This window comes from Ostrinia furnacalis, unplaced genomic scaffold (assembly GCF_004193835.3).
Source record: "Ostrinia furnacalis isolate ACB-3 unplaced genomic scaffold, ASM419383v2 OfSCF7582, whole genome shotgun sequence".
NCBI lineage: Eukaryota > Metazoa > Arthropoda > Insecta > Lepidoptera > Crambidae > Ostrinia > Ostrinia furnacalis.
Window position 1 is genome coordinate 97,237 of NW_021137821.1, and position 26,161 is coordinate 123,397.

Consider the following 26,161-nt stretch of genomic DNA (forward strand, 5'->3'; position numbering starts at 1 on the left):
GTCAAAATAAAATGTTACTTTCTTATGGGCATTGGTGAATCGTTTTCTCTACTTACTTAGCTTGGGTAGCATTACTTTCGATATTGAGATCCTTTGAAGAATTCGAAGCATAGTTAATAGCATACACGCGCACAGGGTCTTATCCTACAGTTGGAACGATTCAAGACTTCAAAGTAGGTACAAATAACTCTCCTATCACAGTCTGGTAACTAAACTAATAAATAAAAAAGATTTACGACTTGAAATGTGCTATCTGAATAGAAACAACACTTTAATTCCAAATAGGTATCTACCTAGTACCTACTAATTAATAGTCTACTTCAAAATCGGAAGAGAATCAGATGGATCTTATTTATATCGAAATCGGTTTGGGGACCTTCTGCCTGAGTGTCTTTTAGTTTTAGGCTGAGAACCTAAACAGTGAAGGTTAAGTTTGTCCTGGAGAAATTCATCGTTCTTTCGTTTCAGCCAAATGACGTCCACTGCTGGACAGAAAGGTTTCTTCAACGACCGTTTATGGGCGACTTGCACCAGATCGTTAGTCCACCTAGCGAAAGGCCTGCCCAGAACATTTATCGATACTCAATTAACAGTAATCGATCGATTGGTAATGTGCCCCTGTGCAGGTGTTCCGTGCCACACTGGTACCGATCGCGGAACACCCTTACGTGGTGAGCGTGCGGCGGCAGTATGCTCACTACCTCACCGGCACCGTGCTCACCAAGAACACAATACTCTCCGTCGCTCACCCGCTGTACAGGTAAAAATATAATACTTCTATAATAGCTATTATTTTTTCATCTATCACAGGTCATTATGACGCGCATGTTCCCATTTTAAAAACCGAGATAAAATTCCTAGGTCTTTAATCTATATCCTAACGGCCGCCCGCGACTTCGTACGCGTGGACCCCGTTTTACCCCCTTAGGATATAAATTTTGCAAAATCCCATCTTAGTAGGTAAGCACCTACCTTGCAAAATTTGAGACTTCTAGCACGTAGTTTCTGAGATTTCGTGATGAGTGAGTGAGTCAGTCAGTCAGTCAGTTCACTGACTTTATAGATTATTTAAAGTCGTGAAGAAGTAACAAGCATTTATCCATTCCACCCTTACAAAGACACTTAACCTAGTAGGTTCCTGAGATAGTGGAGCAAAGCGAAGGGGACATGATCAAGTAACAGAGCTGTCACAGCAAAAATGTCTGAAGCACACCTGAATGACATCACAATAACACCCTCCCTCATCGCTTCACTACAGAAATATTAGCGCTATGCCTGTAGTGTCGCATATAAATAATATTGTCCGCCGTTTGGTGTAGTGGTTCAGAACGGACTACTATGCCGAGAGATCCCGGGTTCGATTCCCGGCCGGGCAGAAATTGAAATGATGAATTTTAATTTCTGTGACGGGTCTGGGTGTTTTCTATGTATAATATGTATGTATTTACAAAAAAAAAAGTATTTAAGTATGTTTATCCCGTCGTCTAGTACCCATAGTCCCATAGTACAAGCTTTGCTTAGTTTGGGACTAGAGGCGCAGTGTAAAATGTCCAAGCATATTTATTATTATTATTAATATACGGCGAAGGCGGTTTCTGAATTGAGATTTCCAGCGTGAGCTTGCTCATCTACTCAAGGATGGTTCATTAATTAATTGATTAGAAAATTTGCAACTTCAAGCCAAAAATCGAAATTATACAAAAGACCCGGTTTAATCTTAAATTTTTGCATAGAAACAAAAGACAAAGCCTATTTGCAAGAACAAATAAAAAACCACCTCTCCTCAATTGTCAGTTACGAATTGGCATCGGCATGGCATTGGAATAAAATTTTAAAATTGCCTCTTACGAAAAAAAAAACATATGTATAGGCACCTACTCTTACTACGCCCTCACAAAAAAACTGCCCTGGTTATTTCAGTCCATGTCAATCTGATGTAATAATTGCATCATTAGTCATTCCGCATCACATGCTCATGCATCGACCAATCAAGCCCTGACTCATGCATGGGTACCTACAGGTAACCTGTGTAAAATAAGCATCAGAGTCAAAAGTCACTGGCCACGAGCGTGTTAATCAAGTTACAAACAAAAGCGTGGTGTAAACAAAATTGTATCAACAAAATGTATGTTATCGAATGAATGTAGAGCAAGAATGTAATTTCGTAGGCAACAGTTTTCGTTTGTTTGCATAAAACACAGTCTACTAATCAGGATGCAAAAAGAAAAACTTATTCATTCACCATTCAGTAGGAATCGAACGCACAAACTTCGGGTGGTGAGGGTACGGGGTGTTAATAATATTTCTACACCCCTTACGCTGGGGCAAGAAACTCTGGCCTTTATTTAGTACTGTAGCTTTTAGTTACGGCCGAATTTCATAGATGGCGTCGACAACGTTTTCCGCTGTCAATTACAAATAAAAACCAATTTTCCTTGCAATTTACTAAAAAACATTATCAATGACAATATTGTGCCATAGCGATTAATAATACGAGTGTAGTTTCAGTTACTTCATAAGGTATATTTTTTGAAATATGTGGTAAATGTGCGATAACCTGAACCGCGGTGACGAAGTTTTTCGCCCTGTAAAGTATATATACCAAAAATTTTGTAACTCCGTTGGAAGTGTGTTCTTTAGTGTGATGCCACTACTGTACCTTTGATCGTCGGCTGTAGTCGTGATCGGCGCGGGCCGTGGCATCACCGCCCATGTGCCCGCCTTGTAGCGTGCGCGGCGGCCGCTCGCCCGCGCGGCTGCGACGGCTCGCTGGCGCATTCTCCTCGAGCGGCACATACAGTTGTTGCACGCGGTTTACGCGATTAAAGTAAATCTGATAGTGTTAGCTTAAATTCGTCTTCAAGCACTTCTATGATATTACGGCGGCGAGATGTCTCTCGAATGCCAGATTTTTTGCACTTATTAAATAATTTTTTATTTATTTATTTGTATTAAAATGTTGTTTTATAAGTTAAAATCTGACAACAATAAAATTGTTTATAATAATTTACGTACTAATTATTACAATACCATGCACCCTTAATTTATTTAACCGACTTCATTTATCTCTAGAACTCTATGTTTTATCGTTATTTGTAATTATTTTAAAAACTGACAGGAATAAAATGTTTTAATTAAAATTGTTTTTGTAATATCTTGCACCCTTGCGCGATAGAGGGTAAAAATTAATTAGATAGGGCTAGTAGTGTGTTAGGGGTTGTTGGAATCCCAAAAAGAAAACACTTAAATTGGGATTTTGAAGATATTTTGTATGAGGAGGAGCGGGGTAGCCAAGAAACATCATATTTCACGAAGGCTAATAAAATGCAGTTTTAAATTAATGATTGTAATCATCACTTTCAGCTTTGTAAAATTTTTTTATTTACCTTCAATAAATCCAGAACCATAACTTTGTGAGTTTCACAGGTATGGCGCTAAAGATAAATGTGGTTGTACTTACTTGGTTACGTGATAGCAGGGTTGCCAACTCTACGTATTTTTACGTAGATCTACGTATTTTAACCCTTCCTTGCAAACCTACGAACTTTAGTCCCAGAATCTACGTATTTTCTATCAAATTTGCAAAATAGGCTGAATGGGCATCGTTTCCTTTACTTTCGCCCGTTTCATACTAACGCACACCACTCGCCTCGCCACTCAACACATCGCGCCAAACAGATGACGCATGTCACATGGGTTACTAGTCCGATCACGGTTATTTGGCATGTGGCAAAAGTCGGAACTAATGTTATTTTGACATTTCCCCATAGAAAAAATGCTGTACAGCGCCCCCTGGAAATGTCACTAAAGAGCCTTGATATGAAATTTGAAATCTGATGTGACGTGACTGTGTGTGTAAACCGTTAAACGGTCAAAGTGAATCTTCACTATAAAAACATTTCTGAAAATGATACACAATTAAAGTTTACTTTACTACTTTTAGAGTCACTCTATGTTTACGGTAATAAAAATTGTCGTTTTATTACTTTTACCTACCCCTACTCTCTTCATTTCACTCAGAAAAAAAAGTACGTAGATCTACGTATTTTCTATATGGAAATGGTACCATTTCTACGTAATTTTCTAATCTGTCCTACGACTTTTTCTAAATCCGAGTTGGCAACACTGCGTGATAGGTTTCCTGTTAAGTTTCAGCCAAACCAACGCGTGCAGATCGCGTCGGCGATGGCGATCACTGCGCGTGCATAGGCCAATGACAGGACGCGCGTCCTGTCATTTTCCTATACCGCGCAGTGATCGCCATTTCGCCATCACTGACGCGATATGCACGCGTTGGTTTGGCTGAGGCTTTATACTGCTCACGTCCGTCTATAGAACTCCGTCGTTCCTATGCGGCAGTCTTAATCACTCTATTTTAAAGGTAGACTCAAAACACGTTTCCTTACGCTCTGATTATTCGACTCTACCTTTCTTGATACGTTTTGTTTTCCCCGAACATTTCCTTTGGCTACTTGTTTTTTTACTTTTACTTGGCTACGTATTTAGTTTTATTTACTTATTTACCTTGTTGGTCTTCTGCGTTTATTTCCATAGTAAAAGTGCCTTTTAAAACGTTACTCGCAGTTTTTTTATGTGTTGAGGTTTATAACAGATACTACTTAAATATTGATTTATCGAAAGAGTTTGCTTTTGTATTTATTATTTAAGCACACGTACGGATGTTATATTTACGTAGGGTAGCTCTACATTATAATGTTTACATATTTTATGTACCTACATGATTCTAAATTCATGACACACTTTACCTAAGTAACTAGAGGTAACTTAGGTAGTTTAACATTTTTAAACCTTTAACCCTCACTTATTACTAGAGTCAAGTGGAGGATTTGGCCTAAAATAATAAATCCAATTTACATAATTAAAAAAAAAATGTTTTGGCATTACATAGGATAATTTATTACTAAATTTTTTAGACCAAGAAAGGCTGTATTTGAATCTCATTTCATGTAGCTTGTGGATACATAATATTACAGGTTACAAAATTCTTTAAATAAATTATTCTTTCATTTAGTCAAAGCTAAAAATCTAGTTACCTTTTAGGATCCCTCTGCTGGTAGCGGCTCCAAACAAATAGACCAGGGAGGTCTTCGTTGACTGGTCTTGGATAATGAAATCCGTAGATACTGCAAAAACCCTACTAGCTGTGCCTTTTTAGTGGTCTAAATAAGGAAGTAAAATATTCCAAATATCTCCATCATCCAAACCTACCCAAATTAAGCGATCTTTGTACAATGGCAAATAATAACTACTTATCAAACAAAACAAAGTTCACATGTATAAACTCACGCTGTTTGTTTCCTTAATAAAGAAAAAAAAATATTAGGAGTGGTCATACCTACCAACATCATAATATTTTATTTAAATTACGGTAGACATAGTTTTAAGCATCATGTGAAGAAAGCTGTTTTCGTTTATTCCTTTGCAAAGTGTATGAGAACATAAAAGACACATGTCATTGTTACCGTCAAAATGTCACATTAACGCTGGGTTACACCAACTTACTTTAACGGTAAGCCTAGGCGCAGACTACAGACTTTTCGACCGATAGTTGTGTCCGAGTTTAATTTGTATGAAGGATCGGCTAATACCAAAAATTGGTGTAATATTCGCACTTTCATACTACATACTTAACCATACTGATTACAGCTCCACCCAACTATCGGCCGACAAAAAGTTGTTGGTTTACTTTATAACGGGTGTCTCTTTTGTATCGAGTTTGACAGATTTTTGACGTTTGTTAATAAAATTATGATGGTGCGCAACCCTGCCGAAGTAACTACAAAAACTTTTGTAACCATTTTCATCCATCACTCTTGAAACATCGCGAACACACAAGGCAATTTAGTTCGACAGTTTAAGTAAGACTTGCCACTTTTTATTAGAGAAAAAACAGAACGTGGAACTATCTGATAGATTCACTATTTCTTCTTTTAACAATAACCTAATTCGTACCTATATCTTTACTGAATTTGTTACTAAAAGTACCTAGATACGTTTTTGTTTTAGTTTTTCTGTGGTCTCTGTCTGCTCTCTACAGATGTAGATCATGCGTAGGTACTTATTTATGTATGTAGCTATGATTTTCCAAATTTTAGGTATTGTCAACTACAAGGCCCGATATAAATAATATGTAGCCCCTGATCACTAAAAAACTTATTTTTCTTCGACCAAATTCTATCGAATTTTGTTTTTCTTTCGTGGTTATTCCACGTAGGTACGCTTGTACCTATTTCTTTCGTTATCATACCTAAAATGGATTAATGATACTGACCAAAATAAAATACTTCAAACCGCGTTACGAATAGTAGGTATCTATTACGAAAAACCACTCAATTTTTTTTTAGAAACGAATAACTGAAATGGAAAATTCGGTTGTAGAACTTATCCAAACAGGATCTATTGTTTGTGAAACCAACGTAAGCCGGTAACGATATATTCAATCATCCGAGAGTGCCTGCGATATTCGGAAAAAATGGCCGTGTCATATCGAATAGTGCAGCTCTATTCTCTATGTGAAGGATTTTTGAAACACGATTACTATTTTCAAAGAATTCCAGCAGACACGGCAGCCGCAGTTTCCGTTCTACATGTTTGTATAAAATTGAAGTACCTCTGGCGGAAAACGAGTATCTGCATTCCGGGAAAACAGTTATGTGTATTTACAAACTGTGAAAAAGATTTTCAGTGTACCGCTAGCGAGCACACCTAACGTAAACTCATGGTAAGCACACAGGAATCGAATAACCACAAAAACATCTGAATATCGGAAAACCTGGTGAAAAAGCAGACCTAATCTATCTCGAATCGTAGCCATAATGGTACTGTACTTACTGTACTGTACTTAGTACTATAGTCACTACTTTTTCATTTCTAAACATAGGCCTAACATATTTATTGTCACATATAGTATGTAAATATGTATAAGTAGGTATGTGAACAAGTTTGTGTATACCTACCTACCTAATACTTATAAGTTTACCAGTGAACATTTTATGATTACTTACACTATAAATGAAAGGTACTATATCCTGGGCACGCACATAATCAAGACCCTAGCTGTTCCTGTTGGCTGGACGTATTCAATAAGACGATGGAATGTAAATATAGATCCAATAAGTCGAGAGGCTAAGGTTCGATCAACTTTGCGCTGAAAAGCTCGCTGATTTGTGATTGCCAAGTCTATAAAACTTGCCATCTACAGTTAATACAGGCTAATCATACAATGTAGCATTTTATAGATTTTAATTCGATAAAGATTAGACTACCTAGTTAGTGAGCCAGTTTTGTATGTAATTTAGGGTACCTAACGATAAAGACTTGAGTTCTAAATTACCTAATGGTCATATTGTCAACCAACACCCTCTGATCAGGGCAGTTGTCGGTACCTACTTGAAGAATACTCTCTGTTAAATAAATGTATCAATTTCAATATTCAAAAGCATGCAAATAAAGTTGTTTAGTAAGTCGTCTTAAAAATATGTTTTCAAGACTTTGTTTTACAAGATTTTCACAATGCCCTCTATTCAAGAAACAATTTATGTTTGCAAAAGAAAATATATTAACTATTGTCTTGAAAATGTATAGTGTGGAAATACTCTACATACCGACTCGTTTTGTCCTGAAAAATGATAGAGCAATAAAAGCTCGAACCGAAGCCGGGCCTACAGTAAGAGCCAAAGCACACGATACGTTGCGGCGCTGCACCGCAAAGATTTCTCCAAATCGCACCGCTCGCGCTCGTGTGCCCGCCACAGATAATTTCTATGTAAAGGCGGCGGTTCGCACTGCGACAGAGACAAGCGACCGAGACAAGGGGCCGAGACGAGAGACCACGACCACTGCTTGTCTTTAGGCAATGTATGATAAGTGCCAGTTTGTAAGCGAGACAGAGACAAAGACAAGTCAAGACGGTCGCGGTCCCCCGTCTCGGTCTCTGTCGATGCGTTTGCGTACCTCCCCGCGCCACCTAGAAGACGCAGCGACACCGTTCTGGCGTCGCACGCATCTTGTGCTTTGACTCTTACAATGGTGTTTGATAATAGAAATGATTATGTTTTCTTTTTGCAGAGTGGGAACTTATGAGCTAGCCGTGGTGGTGGGCGAGAGCTACGCCGACCGGGGCACGTCTCTACATTCAGTGATATTAATAATTATCCACGAGGACTTCGATCGCTTCACCCTCAAGGCTGATATTGCGCTCTTGAGGTTATACGAGGAACTTAGTTACAGGTATGTATATTATTATGTATAATAATTACGCAAAATTTGTAAGCAAATCAATCTCATACCTAAAGATTTGCTTGCTGCAAACTAGACTTTCAAATAAAGTTGTTACTCGTTGCGTAACGTGACGCATCAGCACAGAGAACAATATATCGCATTAATATCGACCCAATCAGGGGCTGTTCTCTCATTTAACTTGATACCCTGCCCATCCTCAGCTTGGAGTCAGGTCTAATCAACGGAACACTAAGGGCTTTGTGCATTTCAGTCGATACCTTTTGACAGGCGCGCTGCATCCCGGATTTGTATCGAAGAAACGTCATGTTTAATTTCGCCGGTAGATCTAATCCGATCCAATGCTGGTGCTTGTCAAAGGATATTGACTGAATGAAGCTGGCATTCAGGTGGTGTAACGGTAGTTGGATCCATTGATGGGCAATGGGAATCATAATTACTGACCGCGTTTGAGCAAAGCCGAAATTAATTTGAAGATGCAAATAGGACTAATTACTACGTGAGATTAGTGTATTGGTTTATTTGGAACATACCCATATGACGAGTAATCTACGAGTAGGTATACTAAGGCTGAGTTGCACCACCAAACTTTGACCGAAACTATAACGATAACCGATGTTTTTTGTATGGAGTTAGACAGATTTTTGACGTACGTCAAAGTTAAAGTAAGATGGTGCAACCCAGCCTAAGATTATTTTGTATTTTTGTTATGTTTGTATATTAAATAGGCTCGGAAACTATTGAATCGATTTAAACAATTGTTTCACCATGATAATCCAATTATTTTTCTGCTGAACACTGCCATTTATATTTTTTTGATAATTTTTTTTATTGAAACGTTTGATAAATAAATACGTGTGAAGTTGGGGCGGGCAGCTTGGTATGTTTTAAAAATGAATTCACAACGACGTTGTAATTTAACTACTCGTTTGTATCATGTTTTGTTTTAACTGTGAAAATTCACAGGATTTTCTATTTATTTTCTTCAGGACCAATTAATTAGTTACTTGCAAGCTTGTTTCTAATTAATGATTGCTACCTCACTATGTCCAATATCAGCGTATACGTAATACAGGGTGACATTTAAATCGTTGGCATCCTTTTAAACTAAGACTCTATTCATGATACCTACATAATAGGCACATTCCCTGAATGTGAGACGAATCCAATGAACAAAAATTAAACCCTTGTACAGACGACAGCTCATCAAACTTAACACCGGTATCTTATTTCGATGTATTAGGTGTTATTAAGCAACAAAAATGTATGGTCTGACTGATGTGTTGTTAACTGTAGGTACAAACTCTTTGTTTAAAAAACTTATTTAACTGTCTCTTAATCAGGGAATGTACTATAGATGACCCACGCTGAACTGTCCCGCCAAACTCAATGACAGGGGGGCGCTACCATCGTTCAACTTTATGGTTTCCAACATGGCAAAAATCGGAACCAGCGATTCGGTATTGACGGTGGCGTCCCGCTGTCAATGTCATCGATAGGACAGTTCAGTATTTTGGAACTATATGTGTCATGAGTAGAGTCTTACTTCACAAACGATGCTTGCTTAAGTAATCGATCAAATCGAACGCACAGCGTTGAATAGAGCGAGCGATTGGTTCGTGTGTGACTCTGTGCGTCCATGCGCACTGTGCAATCTCATAGTAATGTTTGCGAATACGGGCATTAGTTTAAAAGGATGCCAATGCTTTAAATGTCACCCTGTATATGATTCGGCAAAATTCACAAGGTCTTGCTGTTAAACCTTGTTAGTGACAGAGTTTGTATCATACACTACCGTTTCTAGTATGGCTGGTCTAGGATGCCTTTCAGGTCAGGGATGTTAAACCAATGGCACGCGACATGTTTTAGGAACTACGCTGATTAAATGTGAGTTGCATGTAACGCGTCTATGTAGTTTTGAGACTATCTATCAGCCTTGAGAGGTATGAAATACTTCAGAACTACTACTACCTAAAATAGTAAGACACGGGTTTTAACGCGACGTTTATTAATGAGTTACATTATGTACCTACTCACGGTTTGACATCACGAACTATTTGACGTTGCCTGTACTTATATTTTATACTTATTAACTTCTCAATTAAAATTCCCTGTCTATGGTGTCATTAAAAATTAATCAAACGTATGAATTTAGCCATTTGATCAAAAAGGTTAGCCATCCCTGTATCAGGTGGTAGTACCAATAGCATGATAAACGAACGAAGAGATTCATACGAAGGGTTACCATCCGTCCGAATTTACTCGGACATTGGCCTTTCAATTCGGACTCAGTCTAGCTTCTAAAGTTTGGATAATAAACTAAACATCTTTAAGCTATTGATGATGTTGTTATTTTATATTGCTTTCTGTCTAAGGCATTTTTCTGTAATATTCGAGTTTATAGTGGACGCGTAACAAAAGTTGAGACGAAAACTTACAAATCAGTGAGATACGCAAGACGTCATCGCGTCACAAAGATTACAGATACGAATCTTTGCTTGTGTGATGGCTATAAACTCTCGAATACTCTCGATGCGCGACCGTAAGGATTTTTAAATATAAATGTGGCAACCCTATTACACACGAGCATTCCTTGAATCGAACACAGAGAAATGCAATCAAATTGCAATTACAAACAGCTTTGTCTATTAATTAAAAATAACTGTACACGATGTTTTCATGGAATATGTGATGACGGAAATTTCCAACAGGTAGGTATTTAGCTTCAAGCAAAATATATTATTTTATAAGTTTAAAAAATGTTTGCTTAAATGTAATTTAGACTAGACTTCGAACATTATATTGATTAGAGTTTGATAACGTTTTAGGCCACCACTACCTGGTTTTCACCAAGGCGGAGCGGAGCGTAGAAATGTTTTGAATAAACAATCAGATTTCATTATTTCCACATTATCTCCTATCCGCTCTGCTCCGACTGGACGAGAACGGGGCCTTACCAAAGATTCTGTTTAAGATTTTCAAGAACGAAAGCGAAGAAAGAGACTTAAAAATTGGGTTACGATGCCGCGATGGGTGACGAATCCTTATACGTGCCTATGTATAAAGTTAACCCTTCACAAAACGTTTGGGGTTCGGAGGATTTATCCTTGAAATTGTAGGAATATTCCCGAAGGTAAGGGGCAGGTTGGCAAACCTTAAATAGTTAAATCATAAACCTTTGGCCCGTGTGTCCAAAGTGCTACAGATGTGTATCTGATATCATCGAAAATTTCTGATTTGAAACTACTGCTTTCTAAAGGCCATTTTTTAATTTTTTATTGTCTTACATTTTTGTATCGAATGTTTTTTCGTTTTTGAGCACCAGAATCAATCATCTTCATTTCGTAATATTTTTACACCTTGTATTGGCAAAATATTTTGGAAGATATTTTTCGCTACCCCAAAAAAAAAAAAAACAAGCGTCGAATGAACAAAGTTTTGACGTCAGCTATATTTGGTAGCAGAGAACAAAACAATATCGTGAAACTCAGGTAATCGATCATGGTGCAGAATAGGGAAAATGCAAGTTTTTTTATTATTTCTCAAGTTTCAGTAGGTAGGTATTATCTGGCATTATCAAATTAATCGGTGCTTTTCTATGTCAAAAATCAGAAAAATACCTTAGGTAGAGACATTATAAATCTCGTGACGTCACTTGGCCACCTTAGAAAAAACGCAGTCTAACGTTACCCATTTGACTTCACTCTCAGCTATTTCTATACAAAGTTTAAGGGCTGGTACCTATTTGTTTTTGTTTCTGAATTCAAAACTTAACTTACAGAAATACTAAAACTTACTTTTAAAAGCGATGCACATTCCTTAATCGAAGTTAGAAGTTTAGTACAGTCAGGGTCAAATAGTTCGTGATACCCAATGTATCCAATAAGTTCGCAACACGTTTTTGTCACTACATTATTCCAGGTTGTGTTTTCAACTTTTTGGCCACTTTGAGTGTCACGAACTATTTGACACTAAGGCTGGGTTGCACCATCTTACTTTAACTTTGACAAACGTCAAAAATCTGTCAAACTTCATACAAAAAACGCCGGTTATTGTTAAAGTTACGGTCAAAGTTAGGTGGTGCAACTCAGCCTAACTGTTCTATACGGAATCTGGCGAAAAGTAGCAATCGTATAGGTAGATAGGTATATTATGAGTTGACATGTAGGATTACAAGGACTCTGGACAACACTGGAGCGGATTACGAAGGGCTTACGGTAGTCAGTTTCACACTGGTCAAAGAGTTAAGAGCAACATTAAACATTAACCGATGTTTCAAAACATTTGGTAGCGATTACGATTCGAAAAAAATCATAGTGTTAAGCAAGGACACTTTTTTTTAAATATAACATTTTCTTTAGTAAGATTTTTTGCTTGTTTAAGTAATAACAATTTTAATGAAGTAATAATAATAATCTTTTCTATTTGAGGATAAAAAGGAGGATAAAAAAGTCAAACTGGTAAGCATTTACTCCAATAGAACTGTTAACTCGAAAAGGTATACTATGCCTACGTATTTTACGAAAATACATTTTTTTTTTCATAAAATAGAGAAAAGAGGTGGGTACTGTGTATTATATTATTAATATTCTATCTCGTTTTAGGCAACTGTGTAACATTGTGTTTGAGCGCTTTCATTGTAAGATATTTCAGAATGCCAGTTTCGTGTATGCCGAGTATTTATCGCACACTGCCCACGTCGTAGCGGTCTATAATTCTACATATTCGAGGATCCGAAATAAGCGGTTTTGTACATAGAATATAATGCCTCACAGAATTCCAAATATGTAATATTTAATTAACAGATGTTGGACGAAATCCGAAAATAGGCCTTGTATTTTGTAGGGGATGAACCAAAATCGTGTCACATTTATTTTTACTTGCAGGGTCTCCATAAAACCCATATCTCTGTCTTCCTCGTTTTCTCCAAAATATGGCCGAACTGCTTTCGTCACAGGATGGGGACGATGCGACAGAATGGTACGGTACTAAACATTAAAATAAACTTATTTGTAGGTGGACCGACGATCTGGTGAAGGTCGCGGGAGGTGCCTGGATGCGGGCGGCGCAGTTGTTGCACGTTGTGGAAATCCTTTGGGGAGGCCTTAGGTTTCCTTAGGCTGGGTTGCACCATCTTATTTTAACTTTGACAAACGTCAAAAATCAGTCAAACTCCATACAAAAAGCACTGGTTATCGTTAAGGTAACCGTCAAAGTTCAAATTCATTGTACTTACTACAAAACTTTTTAATGTTAGACAAATAACACGTGTAGGTACTCGTATACCATTTCAGAAAGTACATATTTAAGTAAACAAACAAAAATAATACACAGGCATTTCAATTGTGTTGGATTGCTTAGATTAAATAACATCCTCTCTCACCCTTGCCGAGTTCATACAAGGCAATTTATGAAGTAAATAGTTCGCTGTAGTTCTAGACCTACTGAGAGACGGAGCCCGGCACTAGCTGTGGAACGGGGACTAGCTGAAGACTTCTATATGTATTACTAGACAGGCTTTAAGAAATACATAAATAAATATCCCCGCCATCTAGATGGCGGTTTGGTAGTAGTACCAAACTAAGCAAAGCTTGTACTATGGCACTATGGGTACCAGAGAACGGATATAAACATATTTTTTTTGTGAATACTTATTACATAATTTTTATAGATAGAAAACACCCAGAATACAAACAAATATGTTCATGCACACAAATGTTTGCGGGAATCGAACCCGACACTTCGGCATAGTACGAGTAGGTACCTAGTCTGTTACGAACCATAGCATCAAGCGGCCGACTTTGCTATATTACTGACGAATTCGCGGGTAAATTAGCCGGAATTTATTTAGTCAGTGAGGGAAAGGGCAGGTGTACCGCTAGGGCGAAAGTTCATTGTCATTTCAGTCATTGGATTTCCACGACTGAAGAAGTTTTACAAAGATTTTCAGATTTGCAGAATGTTGTAGTTGACAGGCCAACATTCTTAAAGTTTTTGAAGTCTGATAAACGTGTGTTAAGGTGTTTAAAATTATTGTTTTAAGTACCTATCGCACGCCTATGCTGGTGCACATTTTCCAATTTTATTCAGATTTAAATTCTTTAATTAGGTCGATGTCCTTTTCAAGACACTGAACAAGAACTGACGACCTCATAAAAGTAGCAGGAACCGCCACCAACCGTCCAGTGTGGAAATCATTGGGGGAGGCCTATGTTCAGCAATTGGACGTCTTATGACTGAAATGATGATGATGAGGATTTGCTCAAGTATAGCTTGCAATGGTTTGTCTAATATTTGCATAGAGTTCATGTTCAGTTCGTGGCTAACTTATAATTTAACTAGCTTTCCGCCCGCGGCTTCGCCCGCGTGGAATTTTGTCTGTCACAGAAAAACTTTATCGCGCGCGTCCCTGTTTCAAAAACCGGGATAAAAACTATCCTATGTTCTTTCCCGGGACTCAAACTATCTCTATGCCAAATTTCATCAAAATCGGTTGCGAGGTTTAAGCGGGAAAGCGTAACAGACAGACAGACAGACAGACAGACAGACAGACAGACAGAGTTACTTTCGCATTTATAATATTAGTTGGGATTCCCAGGGCAAGGAGCTGTGCTTGCCTCGGTCCTCTCGATTCTTCCGCTGGGAGAAGTTGGACCCCATGTTGAGGACAATCAAGTTCACCATGACACACAGCGAGCACTGCAATGAGTATACTATGGTGAGTGCCTAATTCACAGTATGTTCATAAAAATGTGAGTTTGTTTTCTGACCTTCGTGTGTACCTTATTTGACATTTTAGGCTGATTGATTACTGTAATACTGGTCCTTAGAATACAATATGGCAGTGTTATTATTAGTTATTATAGTTATAGTAAATACTTTATTCATAAAAATATACAACGTTTGTTAAACCTAACTATATGAAAATTGGATTTCTCCCTGTATTTTTTTTCAACATTTGACTTCGACAAAAACAAGACAAAACATTTTAACTAGGTAAAATAGGTTCAGTAAACGTTTGTATTTTTTTATAAATTCTTATTTAAGGGGGTTACTTTCATAACTTTGTTTTTCTTTCCATTTTTGTTTAAGAATTTAACTCGTATTTATCTAATAAACGTATCCCTACTTTTATATATTTTGAAAACAACTTTTTTCCTTCTTAGATTACTTGTAGCTCGCGTCAATTTTCGGATGCAACTTAATAGTTATTTTAAAGTTACGAGTATATGACAAAACAAAATAAATAACAAAACTTTACACACAAATCACTTTATTCGTACACTGGTTGTCCGAGTGAGGTAGTCCCAGTTTCAGCAACTCTTCAATGTCCCCTTTGAATAGGTGCAATCGCAATTTATCAATTGAGTGTCACCCGCTTGGTCGCGTAATTTTCCAGTTAGGTGCATCAAGTTTGGTTACCAAGGTTAAAGGATGGTTACCAAAATACTTTAAATGAACTTTTTTATAAAATAAAACATTTTCATTTCATTTTCATCAAGTACCCGACTATAAAAACGAAATACAGATTTCGATTCGAGCCAGCAAATCGTCAGATGAACTCGATTTTAGTTCTCGATTGAGATTAACATATTAATACGATCTCGGTGATTCTGTCATTTCCAATATTTTATTGGTCGGTGAACCGAAACGTGTAGTTACGAGTGAGTTATGAACCATAATAGGTAGGTAATATCAAAAAATATACAGAACAGTTGTAAGTTATTAGCTGTACGGATAGACAGTTGATAGAAAACTCAAATGTTATTATTGGCTTGTCGGAGTCCAATAGAAAAAAAAAACGTATTAAGGTGTGATTACTTTATGTCTCAATAATATACACTTGCATCTACAAGGTTATTTTTAGTATATACGAAACCTTAAAACTATTTGTTCAGAATCAGTAATAGAATCAATCGCAATATTGTTTATATCTTTTTTTTTTATGTAACAGGAGGCAAACGCGCAGACGGATCACCTGATGGTAAGTGATTACCGTCGCCCTTAGACAAACTTAACAAACATTGCGTTGTTAACAACGAAAGTGCCGCGCGCTGTACGATGTATAATAGGTACTCGCGTGCGGATAATGGGACAACAAAAAAAGCTTGGAACTTCGTGAGTTTTTTTTATACTGATTCTAAAGATTGAAATACGTGACACGTGTTTTGGCTTTCGTATATACAAAAAATAATGTTGTATAGGTATACCAATAATATCTGAGTTTTGTATGGGGAAAGAAAAATGTTGCTTTTACAATTTTCCACGCTATTTTTGTCTTTTTTCTCCCCTTAGAAACCTTCCACGTGCCTTAAGGAAAATACGAAAAAAATAGCCAATTAAAAATAGCTTAATACGTAAATACTTACCTAACTGTTTTCGGGTTCTGAGCTTAGCAACACATTTAGGCGATTTATTTTTATTTACATAGATTTAACATCTTAAGAGTCCATATTTTACTTGCTATGTAATAAAGATTAGATAGTTATAGCGCTTAACTCAGGTAGATCTGAAGGAGATCTGAGGGTCTAGACAAAGTGTAAATTATAATCGCAAAAAAAGCCCCTTTTTTATAATATGGAGTTTTGACGGATTCGATTTTCGATTCGATCAAAAAGTGCGTTTTGTCTAGGGGGGCTGATATTTCGCTGACATTTGATGTTACAAAAACATGTGCCGCTCCCATAGATACCTCAGACACTGACTGAGTCAAGCAACCTATATATACATACAGGACGTTTCGTTTTTGTGATATTTTAAAATTTTATGACCTAAAAATCATAAAATTAACGATAACTTCTGAACTACGAAAAATCGTAGAACATGCATGGGGGTGACCTGCCTTCAGCTTGACACATTACACGAAACACTCTGTATAGCTATCTCGATAGAGCTATCGAAAATATGAGTGATTTGGGGCCCTTCCTATCGTTATTATCTGCGTACCTACAGTCGATTTTTCAGGCAAGTTCTAATGGTGGTAATGATCTCGTTTTGCATAATACATGTAACTGAATGCACAAATTGGATGATTGATGCCGGTACGTACGCAGAGAAGCGACAACAAGATAATAGATTGCAGAGATTGAAACGACCCGCAATTGGAAATCACCCTTGCAGCGGACGTTTCCACTTATACAGGGTGGAAACGATAAGTGATCTCACTCGATAGTTTCTAAACTATTCAAGATATCGAAAACCAAACAATGGTTACTGATCATAAAAGTACTTTACGAGCTGTATCAAACGGTATCAAAATAGGTTACAGAATAACCTGGATCTATCCGAAAATTCAATGTTTTCAGCTTCCATACTAAATGTATGCCAGACATACAATTTTAAATTATGTGCATCAAGTATGTACATGAGTACAATAATCGAGATACCGATTTCGAAGCTGGAAACATTGAATTTTCAGATAGATCCAGTTTATTCTGTAACCTATTTATTATATTGATACCATTTGATAGAGCTCGTGAAGCAATTTCAGGATCAGAAACCAGTTTTACGATAAATTAATGCCGTTTGATAGAGCTCGTCAAGCACTCTCAGGATCAGTAACCAGTTTTTCGATATCTTGTATAGTTTAGAAATAATCGAGTGAGATCACTTATCATTTCCACCCTGTATTGTATCTCTTTGGATTTCACGCATCAAACATTAACAGTCCATTCCGCGAATACACAACACGTGCTATTGCGCCCTCAGCAATAATCCCATGCGTGATACTGCGCAATAGTGCAACGGGAGTAGGGTCACCACACATCAACCGTTGCGACGCGCCGTGACGAGACACGTTACGTTGCCGTCGTTGTAACGCAAAAAAGTATGTATACCTATAGCGGGGGTCGGGGTGTCTGGTGCCAGGATTCCCCCAGGATGTTTTTTTTATATGTTATATGCTACTGAAATGCACTTGCAACAGTTGCAACTGGTGCCGGTTTACTCCAATTGCAATGCGATGTTTTAGATGGGGATTTTGTGGGTGATCATTTATTAAAATCTTTCAGGCTGTTTACTATGTAGATTATGTTTGGCGTTTGGTCGTCAAGGACAGGGACCGCTTTTAAGATGATAGTTGATAGTAGTAACTCATGAGCTATGATACTAATCGCACCCCCCCCCATGTCAGGGACCAACCCCCCCTGAAAAATAACTCCAGTGCAGTAGTGCAAATCCACGTTATGCCGTCGTCGTCGTTATGAGCTGCGTTTTTACTCTTATTTTATTAATTTTATTATGTATACAGAAAACAGAACAAGTGTCTTAAAATGGGAATCATTGGTAAGAAATAGAAAAGTTATGGATACAGTACCTTCTATTCTTGCATTCTATTTTTAGATAAAAACTGTGATAACATGGCGTGTCACGTCACGATGTCGTAACGAGTTCGTGTGTGGTAGCCCTAACAGCCTCCGATGCGTTGATAGCCAGATGGTACCAATTTTCTTATTGTGCATGCGTTTGAACGTCATCCGCCGACCTAGGCTAACAAACATGGAAAATATTACTATGTAGATAAAAGATAAACAATCAATGAACTATCTTACTATTATTATAAATGCGAAAGTTTGTACGGATGGCTGGATGTTAACATGTTTGTTACTGTTTCACGCAAAAACTAAGTACTAAAAGGATTTTGATGAAACTTTACAGTGTTATTGTTTATAGCCATAGCTGGGCATTAACTCGTTAATCCGTTAATCGTTAATTAACGAAGTTAACATTTCTATTAACGGATTAACTTTTAAGTTAACTTTAAAAAATGTTAACGGACTCGTTAACTTTCGTTAAATTATCCTAAGTCCGTTAATCGTTAATCCAGTACCTACTATTTACCAAAAAGATATAGCAGGCACGCTGAAAAATGCGTTCTGATAAGTACGTTCGAGCTTCCAGAACTTCCAGAACCCAAAACAATATTTTTTGTAACCAGATCACTAACGACACTTGTTAGTATGTGTGGGACAACTCTTGCAACTGAATTTAAGACCAGTTTTCCTCAACTGAATGAGCTGAAATTTGGTATACTTATGTAAGTACGATGACAATGCAATGTTATGGTACTATTGAGCTGGTCTGATGATGGAGTCTTGAGGTGGCCATAGGAACTCCTAAATGAAACGGCGGCATCGCATCGAATTTGGGTTCGTTGGATTTGTCTTTTCGAGCACTTTAGTACTACAGTATGAAATCACTAACATGAAGTTGTGTACTAACGAATTTGTTAGTTACAAAAAAGTGGCACCAGTTAAAAGATTAAACTTTTAACTTTAATTTGATACCAAATTCATTTAAATCACACCGGTATTTAAAAAGATATCCCGGCTGATGTGAAGAAGTAAGGAAAAAGACATGTATCAACTGTTTGTACGTCGCGAGTTGCGACCTATTTACCCCCTATAAAAGCACGTGTTTTCGGATTTTTGGTTTTCGGATTTCACACATTGATACATATACATCTCCGCTTCTTTCGACACTTTACCTGGGATTCTACACCTTCAGAAGCAGCACAAATCGTTGCACTATTGCAAGAAGGGCTCAGCCAGCGGGCTGTCGCACGTCAGCTCCAAATAAGCCACTCTTGGGTTTCGAAAGTTTTAAGATGCTTTCGGGAGACTGGTGGCTTTATCCCGAGACCAAGTTCTGAACAGCGCCGGTGCACATCGCAGAGGGATGACCGTTTTTTCATGTCAAACTATGAAATCGTCAAGATCGCGTGGAAACAACTTCGTGTAAGTGATTCCATACTTTTGCTCGCGAGTGTAGATGATGTCCAGGGTCCTGATGATGGAGTCAGGAGGTGGCCATAGGAATTCCTTAACGAAACGGTGGAAACTTATCGAGTTTGGGTTTGCTGGATTTGTCTTTTCGAGCACTTTGGTGCTAAATTGTATCGTAATTGAACCAAGGCTCTGAGATTGAGATACTACTAAAAAATGTAAAATGAAATTATAATAACTTTTTTTAAAACAAGCTTTATTTCTGAAATGCAGTTGTACTAAAATGAAAAAAATAATTGTACTTAAGCAAGGTTCAAATAATTTGGAAAGCTTGTAGCGCAAACATAAAAGAGGAATAAAAACCATACGCGATACAAGCTTTCGAAATTATTTGAACCTTGCATACAATTTTTTTTTTCGTTTTATTATCATGTGTTAACGGATTAACGATTAACGTTAACTTGCGTTAAATCTTGCGAAAAGTAACGTTTTAACGTTTAACGAAGTTAATTTTTTTATTAACGGTTTAACGATTAACGAAGTTAACTATTTGCTTAACGGTGCCCAGCTATGTTTATAGCCCAGAATAACAAAATTGGCTATAATTTATGACGAACTGTGACAAACTAAATTTCATGCGGGTGAAGCCGCGGGCAAAAGATACCTAGTAGTTTATAAACGTCGTTATTTTCAGTAGGTATGTTGGAATTCAAAGAGCACGTTTTATAAGTACGTCATTAATTTTGCTTTAAGATACTTATTACTTTGATTTTTTTGTAGGTGTCACTTTATATATTTTAATAACAAACAAACTGGTGTGAGGTAGGCAGTGTCGTTTACTACACAAATTTATTTTTAGGTAAATATTTCTATACTGAAATAAGTTATTGAATATCTTAATATGGAAAGTTTATATCGGTTTTGACGATAAAATTGAGACGCAAATGGGTATCAAGTTGAACAATTTATCCATCAATATTTACAGCTCAACAATATTCATTATTGCTTGTAGCGAAAGCTTAGACCTCGCTAAGTAATATCGGAGCAATTGAACCGTGCCAATGCAAGTTCTACTGAAAGGCAATGATACTATTCTACAATGACATAATTATCTAGCGAGGTGTGATTTGCGACGGTTCAACAATTCATAGGTCGAGCGATATATTCGATGAATTTCGATGTGACTTTACCATGACATTAGTGTCCTCTGAGACCTTTTGATTCTAAACAATGTAATTGTTACCGAAATTGTGGGTTAGGTGAGGTAAATAATTTTCCTTTTACTTTACACGTGCTAAGCATTTATAGTTCACCAATAAGTAATATCAGTTTTCAAACAGCAAAGTTTTTGCAGGTTTTTGCTTATGATTAAAGATTTGATACAAGAATAGAATATAAAAGATATGATGATAGAATAGTTTGTAAAAAGTTATGAACCTATTAAACAACTTCCATAATATGAAATACTTATTTACAGTTTTTTCATGGTACGAGTTTAAGGATGCTTTAATTTCATCTTGTTACGAGAACAATAATTATAATTAATAGTGTCTAATCAAACCTAATAATAATATATTTTTACTTCGTAGCACGAACTCAAGATGGACGACAGAATGCTGTGCGCGGGTCCTGCTCGTGTGGATGAGATCCTGTGCCCCTGCATGGCGGTGCCGGGTGCTCCGCTAGTGGTGGACGCCAAGCTGGTCGGCATTCAGTCCTGGGGCTTCAGCTGCGGCTACCTCCGCGACATGCCTGTGGTCTATACGCGTCTGGAAGCTTACCACGGGTGTGTATCTCTACCTTTATGACTCTGTGACGTATTAAGGGTTTCCTCGCGGGCCCTGTCTGTTTTAATGAGATCCTGTGCCCCTGCGTGGCGGTGCCGGGTGCTCCACTGGTGGTAGCCAAGATGGACGGCATTCAGTCCTGGGGCTTCAGCTGCGGCTACCTCCGCGNGCGAATACATACCTCAAGGACTTTCTTTTTTATTTTGATACTTAAACGTTTTGAAAACTTAAAATAATTTATGAAAAATTTCAATATCGGAATACGATATTGGCTTCAGTTCCGGAATTGAAATATCGGAAAAAATGTATCCGAAATTCCGGAGTTACGAAATTCCGGAATTCCGGTATTCAAGCCCTATACACGAGTCAAGACAATTCGACAAATTATCACAGCATTAACTAAACAGAATTTTGAATCTTCATTTGAACGTTAATTTGCCATCAATTAGAAGACAAAATGTAGTATCTGTTTACTTGCATGTAGCTTTATCACTCGTCATTATCATCATTTCAGCCATAACGTCCACTGCAGAATATAGGCCTCCCCCAATGGTAGCGGCCTGCATCCAGCGTCTTCCTGCTACCTTTATGAGGTCGTCGGTCCACCTTGAGCTTTATCACTGATTATGTAGTTACTAAATGCGATTTGTAAACTTTAAAAAATCTATTGCCTCAGGTGGGAATTGAACTCTACTAATTGTCTAAGTAGAAGAAAACTTTATAAATTTTAATATAACAAAATATTGTACATACACGCAGATGTAATCATCTAAATATATGTATATAACTCAAAGGTGACTGACTGACATAGTGATCTATCAACGCACAGCCCAAACCACTGGACGGATCGGGCTGAAAGGCATGCAGGTAGATATTATTACGTAGGCATCCGCTAAGAAAGGATTTTACGAAACTCCACCCCTAAGGGGGTAAAACGGGATCCACGAGTACGAAGTTGCGGGCGGCCGCTAGTTTGTTTATAAAAACGTAAGTAAACCACAACTTGCTGCAATTACTTTATTTATACTTACTTGAAGCTTGCACGCGACCAGTTATGTATACTACCTATAAGAAATGTATGAAAAAAATGTCATTTTTTACTAGTGCACTAGTCCTTTATTATTGCAATGACTATTCTTTACAACTTAAGGTTATAGCACACTTATCAACTCAGGGATCAACACCGTATACCGTATTGCCTTTCGCCGCGAGGCGTTTACGTAACGGTGTGAGTAAGTGTGCGTTGCAGTAGTAGTACGTATGGAGTTTCATACAAAGAATACTGACCGCCTCGAGTTGATACGGTTACAAACCGCTTCCGGGTGGATAAGTGTGCTTCATCCTTTAAATTCCACTTTTCGCTCCTAGTCCTGTTACTCCTATAGCCAGGATCATTCGTCAGCTTGCAAAGGTTGAGTAGTCCTTAGAGATAGTCCTAAATGAAGCTTACAGAACCCGCAACGAAATAAATAAGAAATACCTCACTTAAACATTACATACAGAGTTAGTCCAGTCATTTCGTCCGAAAAAAAGGCAAATAAAAGAAAATGAATTTGCGCTTCTAATTTTTTAATATGTTGTAGGGGATACCTAGAAAAGCTTAACTTGAGATTGTCGACCAAGCTTTCCTAGGAGCTTTCGCCGCCATCTTGGAAAACGCTTAAAATTTGTTTTTCGGCAATAACTCGGCTATCCGATGAGATTCGAAAATTTTTGTAGGACACTTTTTGTAGCTTTCTTTGTGCTCTACAATAACGCCCGAACCATTTTTAGCGTATCATGCATCGTTATCGAGATATCGATCGATAAAGTCAAAAATTTTGGACACAATTTTTGTTTTTTTCTTTTTTTTTCTTTGGGTCTTAATAAATATGAAAAATTCCGAAATAATTAAATAATTAATTAAAAAGTAAAAAGTAAAATTTAATTACTTTTAATTACTTTTTAATTACTTTTTTTTAAGTAACGGCAAAGCATTTGTATTAGTTGGTTCTTGTTTTGATCCCTTGTGAGAAACTTCTCCTGGCTAACTTTTGGAGTAGTTGTCTCATCGAATGTGAACTCCGGCGATTGGTTTTTTCTCGAACGTCGTACTCTTTCCGAAGTTTTCGTTCCAGCGAGTGTCATATCAGTCGGATAACCGTCGAATATGATTGCAACCTTTCCTTCGAAGTTATGTTGTACGTATCTGACGTTAATTATTTAATTATTCCGAAATAATTTGTGTCCAAAATTTTTGACTTTATCGATCGATATCTCGATAACGATGCATGATACGCTAAAAATGGTTCGGGCGTTATNTTAAGGGTTTCCTCGCGGGCCCTGTCTGTTTTAATGAGATCCTGTGCCCCTACATGGCGGTGCCGGGTGCTCCACTGGTGGTAGCCAAGACGGACGGCATTCAGTCCTGGGGCTTCAGCTGCGGCTACCTCCGCGAGATGCCTGTAGTCTATACGCGCCTGGAAGCTTACCACGGGTGTGTATCTCTACCTTTATGACTCTGTGACGTATTAAGGGTTTCCTCGCGGGCCCTGTCTGGTTTAATGAGATCCTGTGCCCCTGCATGGCGGTGTCGGGTGCTCCACTGGTGGTGGACGCCAAGCTGGTCGGCATTCAGTCCTGGGGCTTCAGCTGCTGTTACATCCATGATCCTGTAGTCTATACGCACCTGAAAGCTTACCAAGGGTGTGTACCTTTTTAGCTTTATGATTCTGGGACGTATTAAGGGTTCCCTCGCGGGCCCTGTAAGGGTGGATGAGACTCTGTGCCCCTGCATGGTGGTGCCGAGAGCTCCATTGGTGGTAGATGCCAAGCTGGTCGGCATTCAGTCCTGGGGCTTCAGCAGCGGCTACCTCCATGATATGCCTGTGGTCTACACTCGACTGGAGGATTACCACGAGTGAGTGTGCCTCTGTGTGAGTGAGTGTGAGTACTTACTATTTTTTAAGAGATAGTTTATGCTGTGCTATTGTCGGGCCAGTGTTGATTCAGTCCACACGAAACGGCAAGTCTTGTAACGACCTAATCCTAAAATAAGTTAAAAAGTGTTTAGATCATTATTAATTAATTAATTCTAAACCAAACACAGCACAATTTTAATTTAATTATTTGAAAATGCTCTGATAAACTCAAGTATAAACAAAAATATCGATATCATTTAAGTATTAGGTTAAGACGTCTAGACTTTTAGATGAACTTGAAAAAAAAAAATACTTTATAAACTTTCCTTACTGCGAAAGTCATTTTACAAACAGTATAGGTACTCGTAAAATATTATATTCATTACTTTAAGTTATTTGATATGTTTTTAAATAGAAAATATAAAATCTATTAAGTATCATATTCGCATTTAATTCTTTATGAGCCTACCACCACATAATTATCGGGTTGTGTTGAGATCGAGTTCAATACTACTATTATATTAATGGAATATTTTATGTCTCTGTATTTTATTATTTACAGATGGCTCAGCCACAACATCCCACACTTGAGGAGAATACACAAAGAGAATCTAACTCAACTGTTTGATGCAACCAAAGTGAAAAGGCTGACTGATTGGCTAGTCAAAAGCAGAGTTAGGATGCCTTTATTACGGAAAATCCATAACCACGACCTTCAAATATTACCTATTGACCATCAATTGACATTGCTGAGAGGGGTAGTGTATGATATTAGAGACTTCCTCCGTAGAGGGGCTTATCACGAAGCGAAAACAGCATTGTATAATTCCATCAGGCTATCCACGGAGAAGGTGAAGGCTATGAGAGACAATACCATGATGAAGAGCAACGTGGAAGTTGTGCCGTTTTTGTCCAATTCCACTCTTGATGATATTGGATTAGTGCTCAGGAATGGGAGTTTGATAGACGAAGCTTCTGGTGAAGAATTTGACGAAGTCGAAGAAGCAAGCATAACTGCAAAGTTTTCAAGCTCGAGAAATATCAGTTTGATAGATGAAGATTCTAGTGACGAATCTGTTGAAGTGGATGGGACTGACTCTACGCCTTCCTTATCGACTATCGCCTACGATTCTGATGAGTCTGATGAAAATTAATACTTAAACTTTTGTCGAAATTATGTTAATTCTATACTAGGTACCTACTCACAACATGAACATTTTTAGCTACTTGGTATTTCCTTGTAAATGCGTTCTCGAAAGATGCCTTTAGCTAGGTTTCGTTTCCTGGCAAATTGCTTCAGAGAAGCTAGGGTGCTTAATGTAGTTCAACGAACTGAATAAAGATACCATAAAATACAATTATCTTCTTTCCTTTTGTGTAAACTAAAACCTTTTTAGTTTATATTCACACATAGTCTAGTTAAGACTTGAAAATGGAGGGTTTTCAGTCACCAACAAGGTAAGTAGCCTGTGCTACTACCATGGCGCTCGAA

General features: G+C 37.7%; 1 protein-coding gene across 1 annotated transcript in view; it reads left to right on the forward strand.

Moving 5' to 3' along the window:
* LOC114365314 (uncharacterized) overlaps positions 1-25,857 on the forward strand; it is a 29,994-nt gene extending 4,137 nt beyond the window's left edge. Inside the window, exons 3-8 of the mRNA XM_028321845.1 lie at positions 627-760; positions 8,089-8,250; positions 13,146-13,239; positions 14,858-14,977; positions 21,572-21,768; positions 25,232-25,857. Coding sequence (XP_028177646.1) covers positions 627-760; positions 8,089-8,250; positions 13,146-13,239; positions 14,858-14,977; positions 21,572-21,768; positions 25,232-25,823 — 1,299 coding nt within the window. The 3' untranslated portion in view covers positions 25,824-25,857. The remainder of the gene's footprint in view (positions 1-626; positions 761-8,088; positions 8,251-13,145; positions 13,240-14,857; positions 14,978-21,571; positions 21,769-25,231) is intronic.
* The last annotated feature ends 304 nt before the right edge of the window (positions 25,858-26,161 follow it).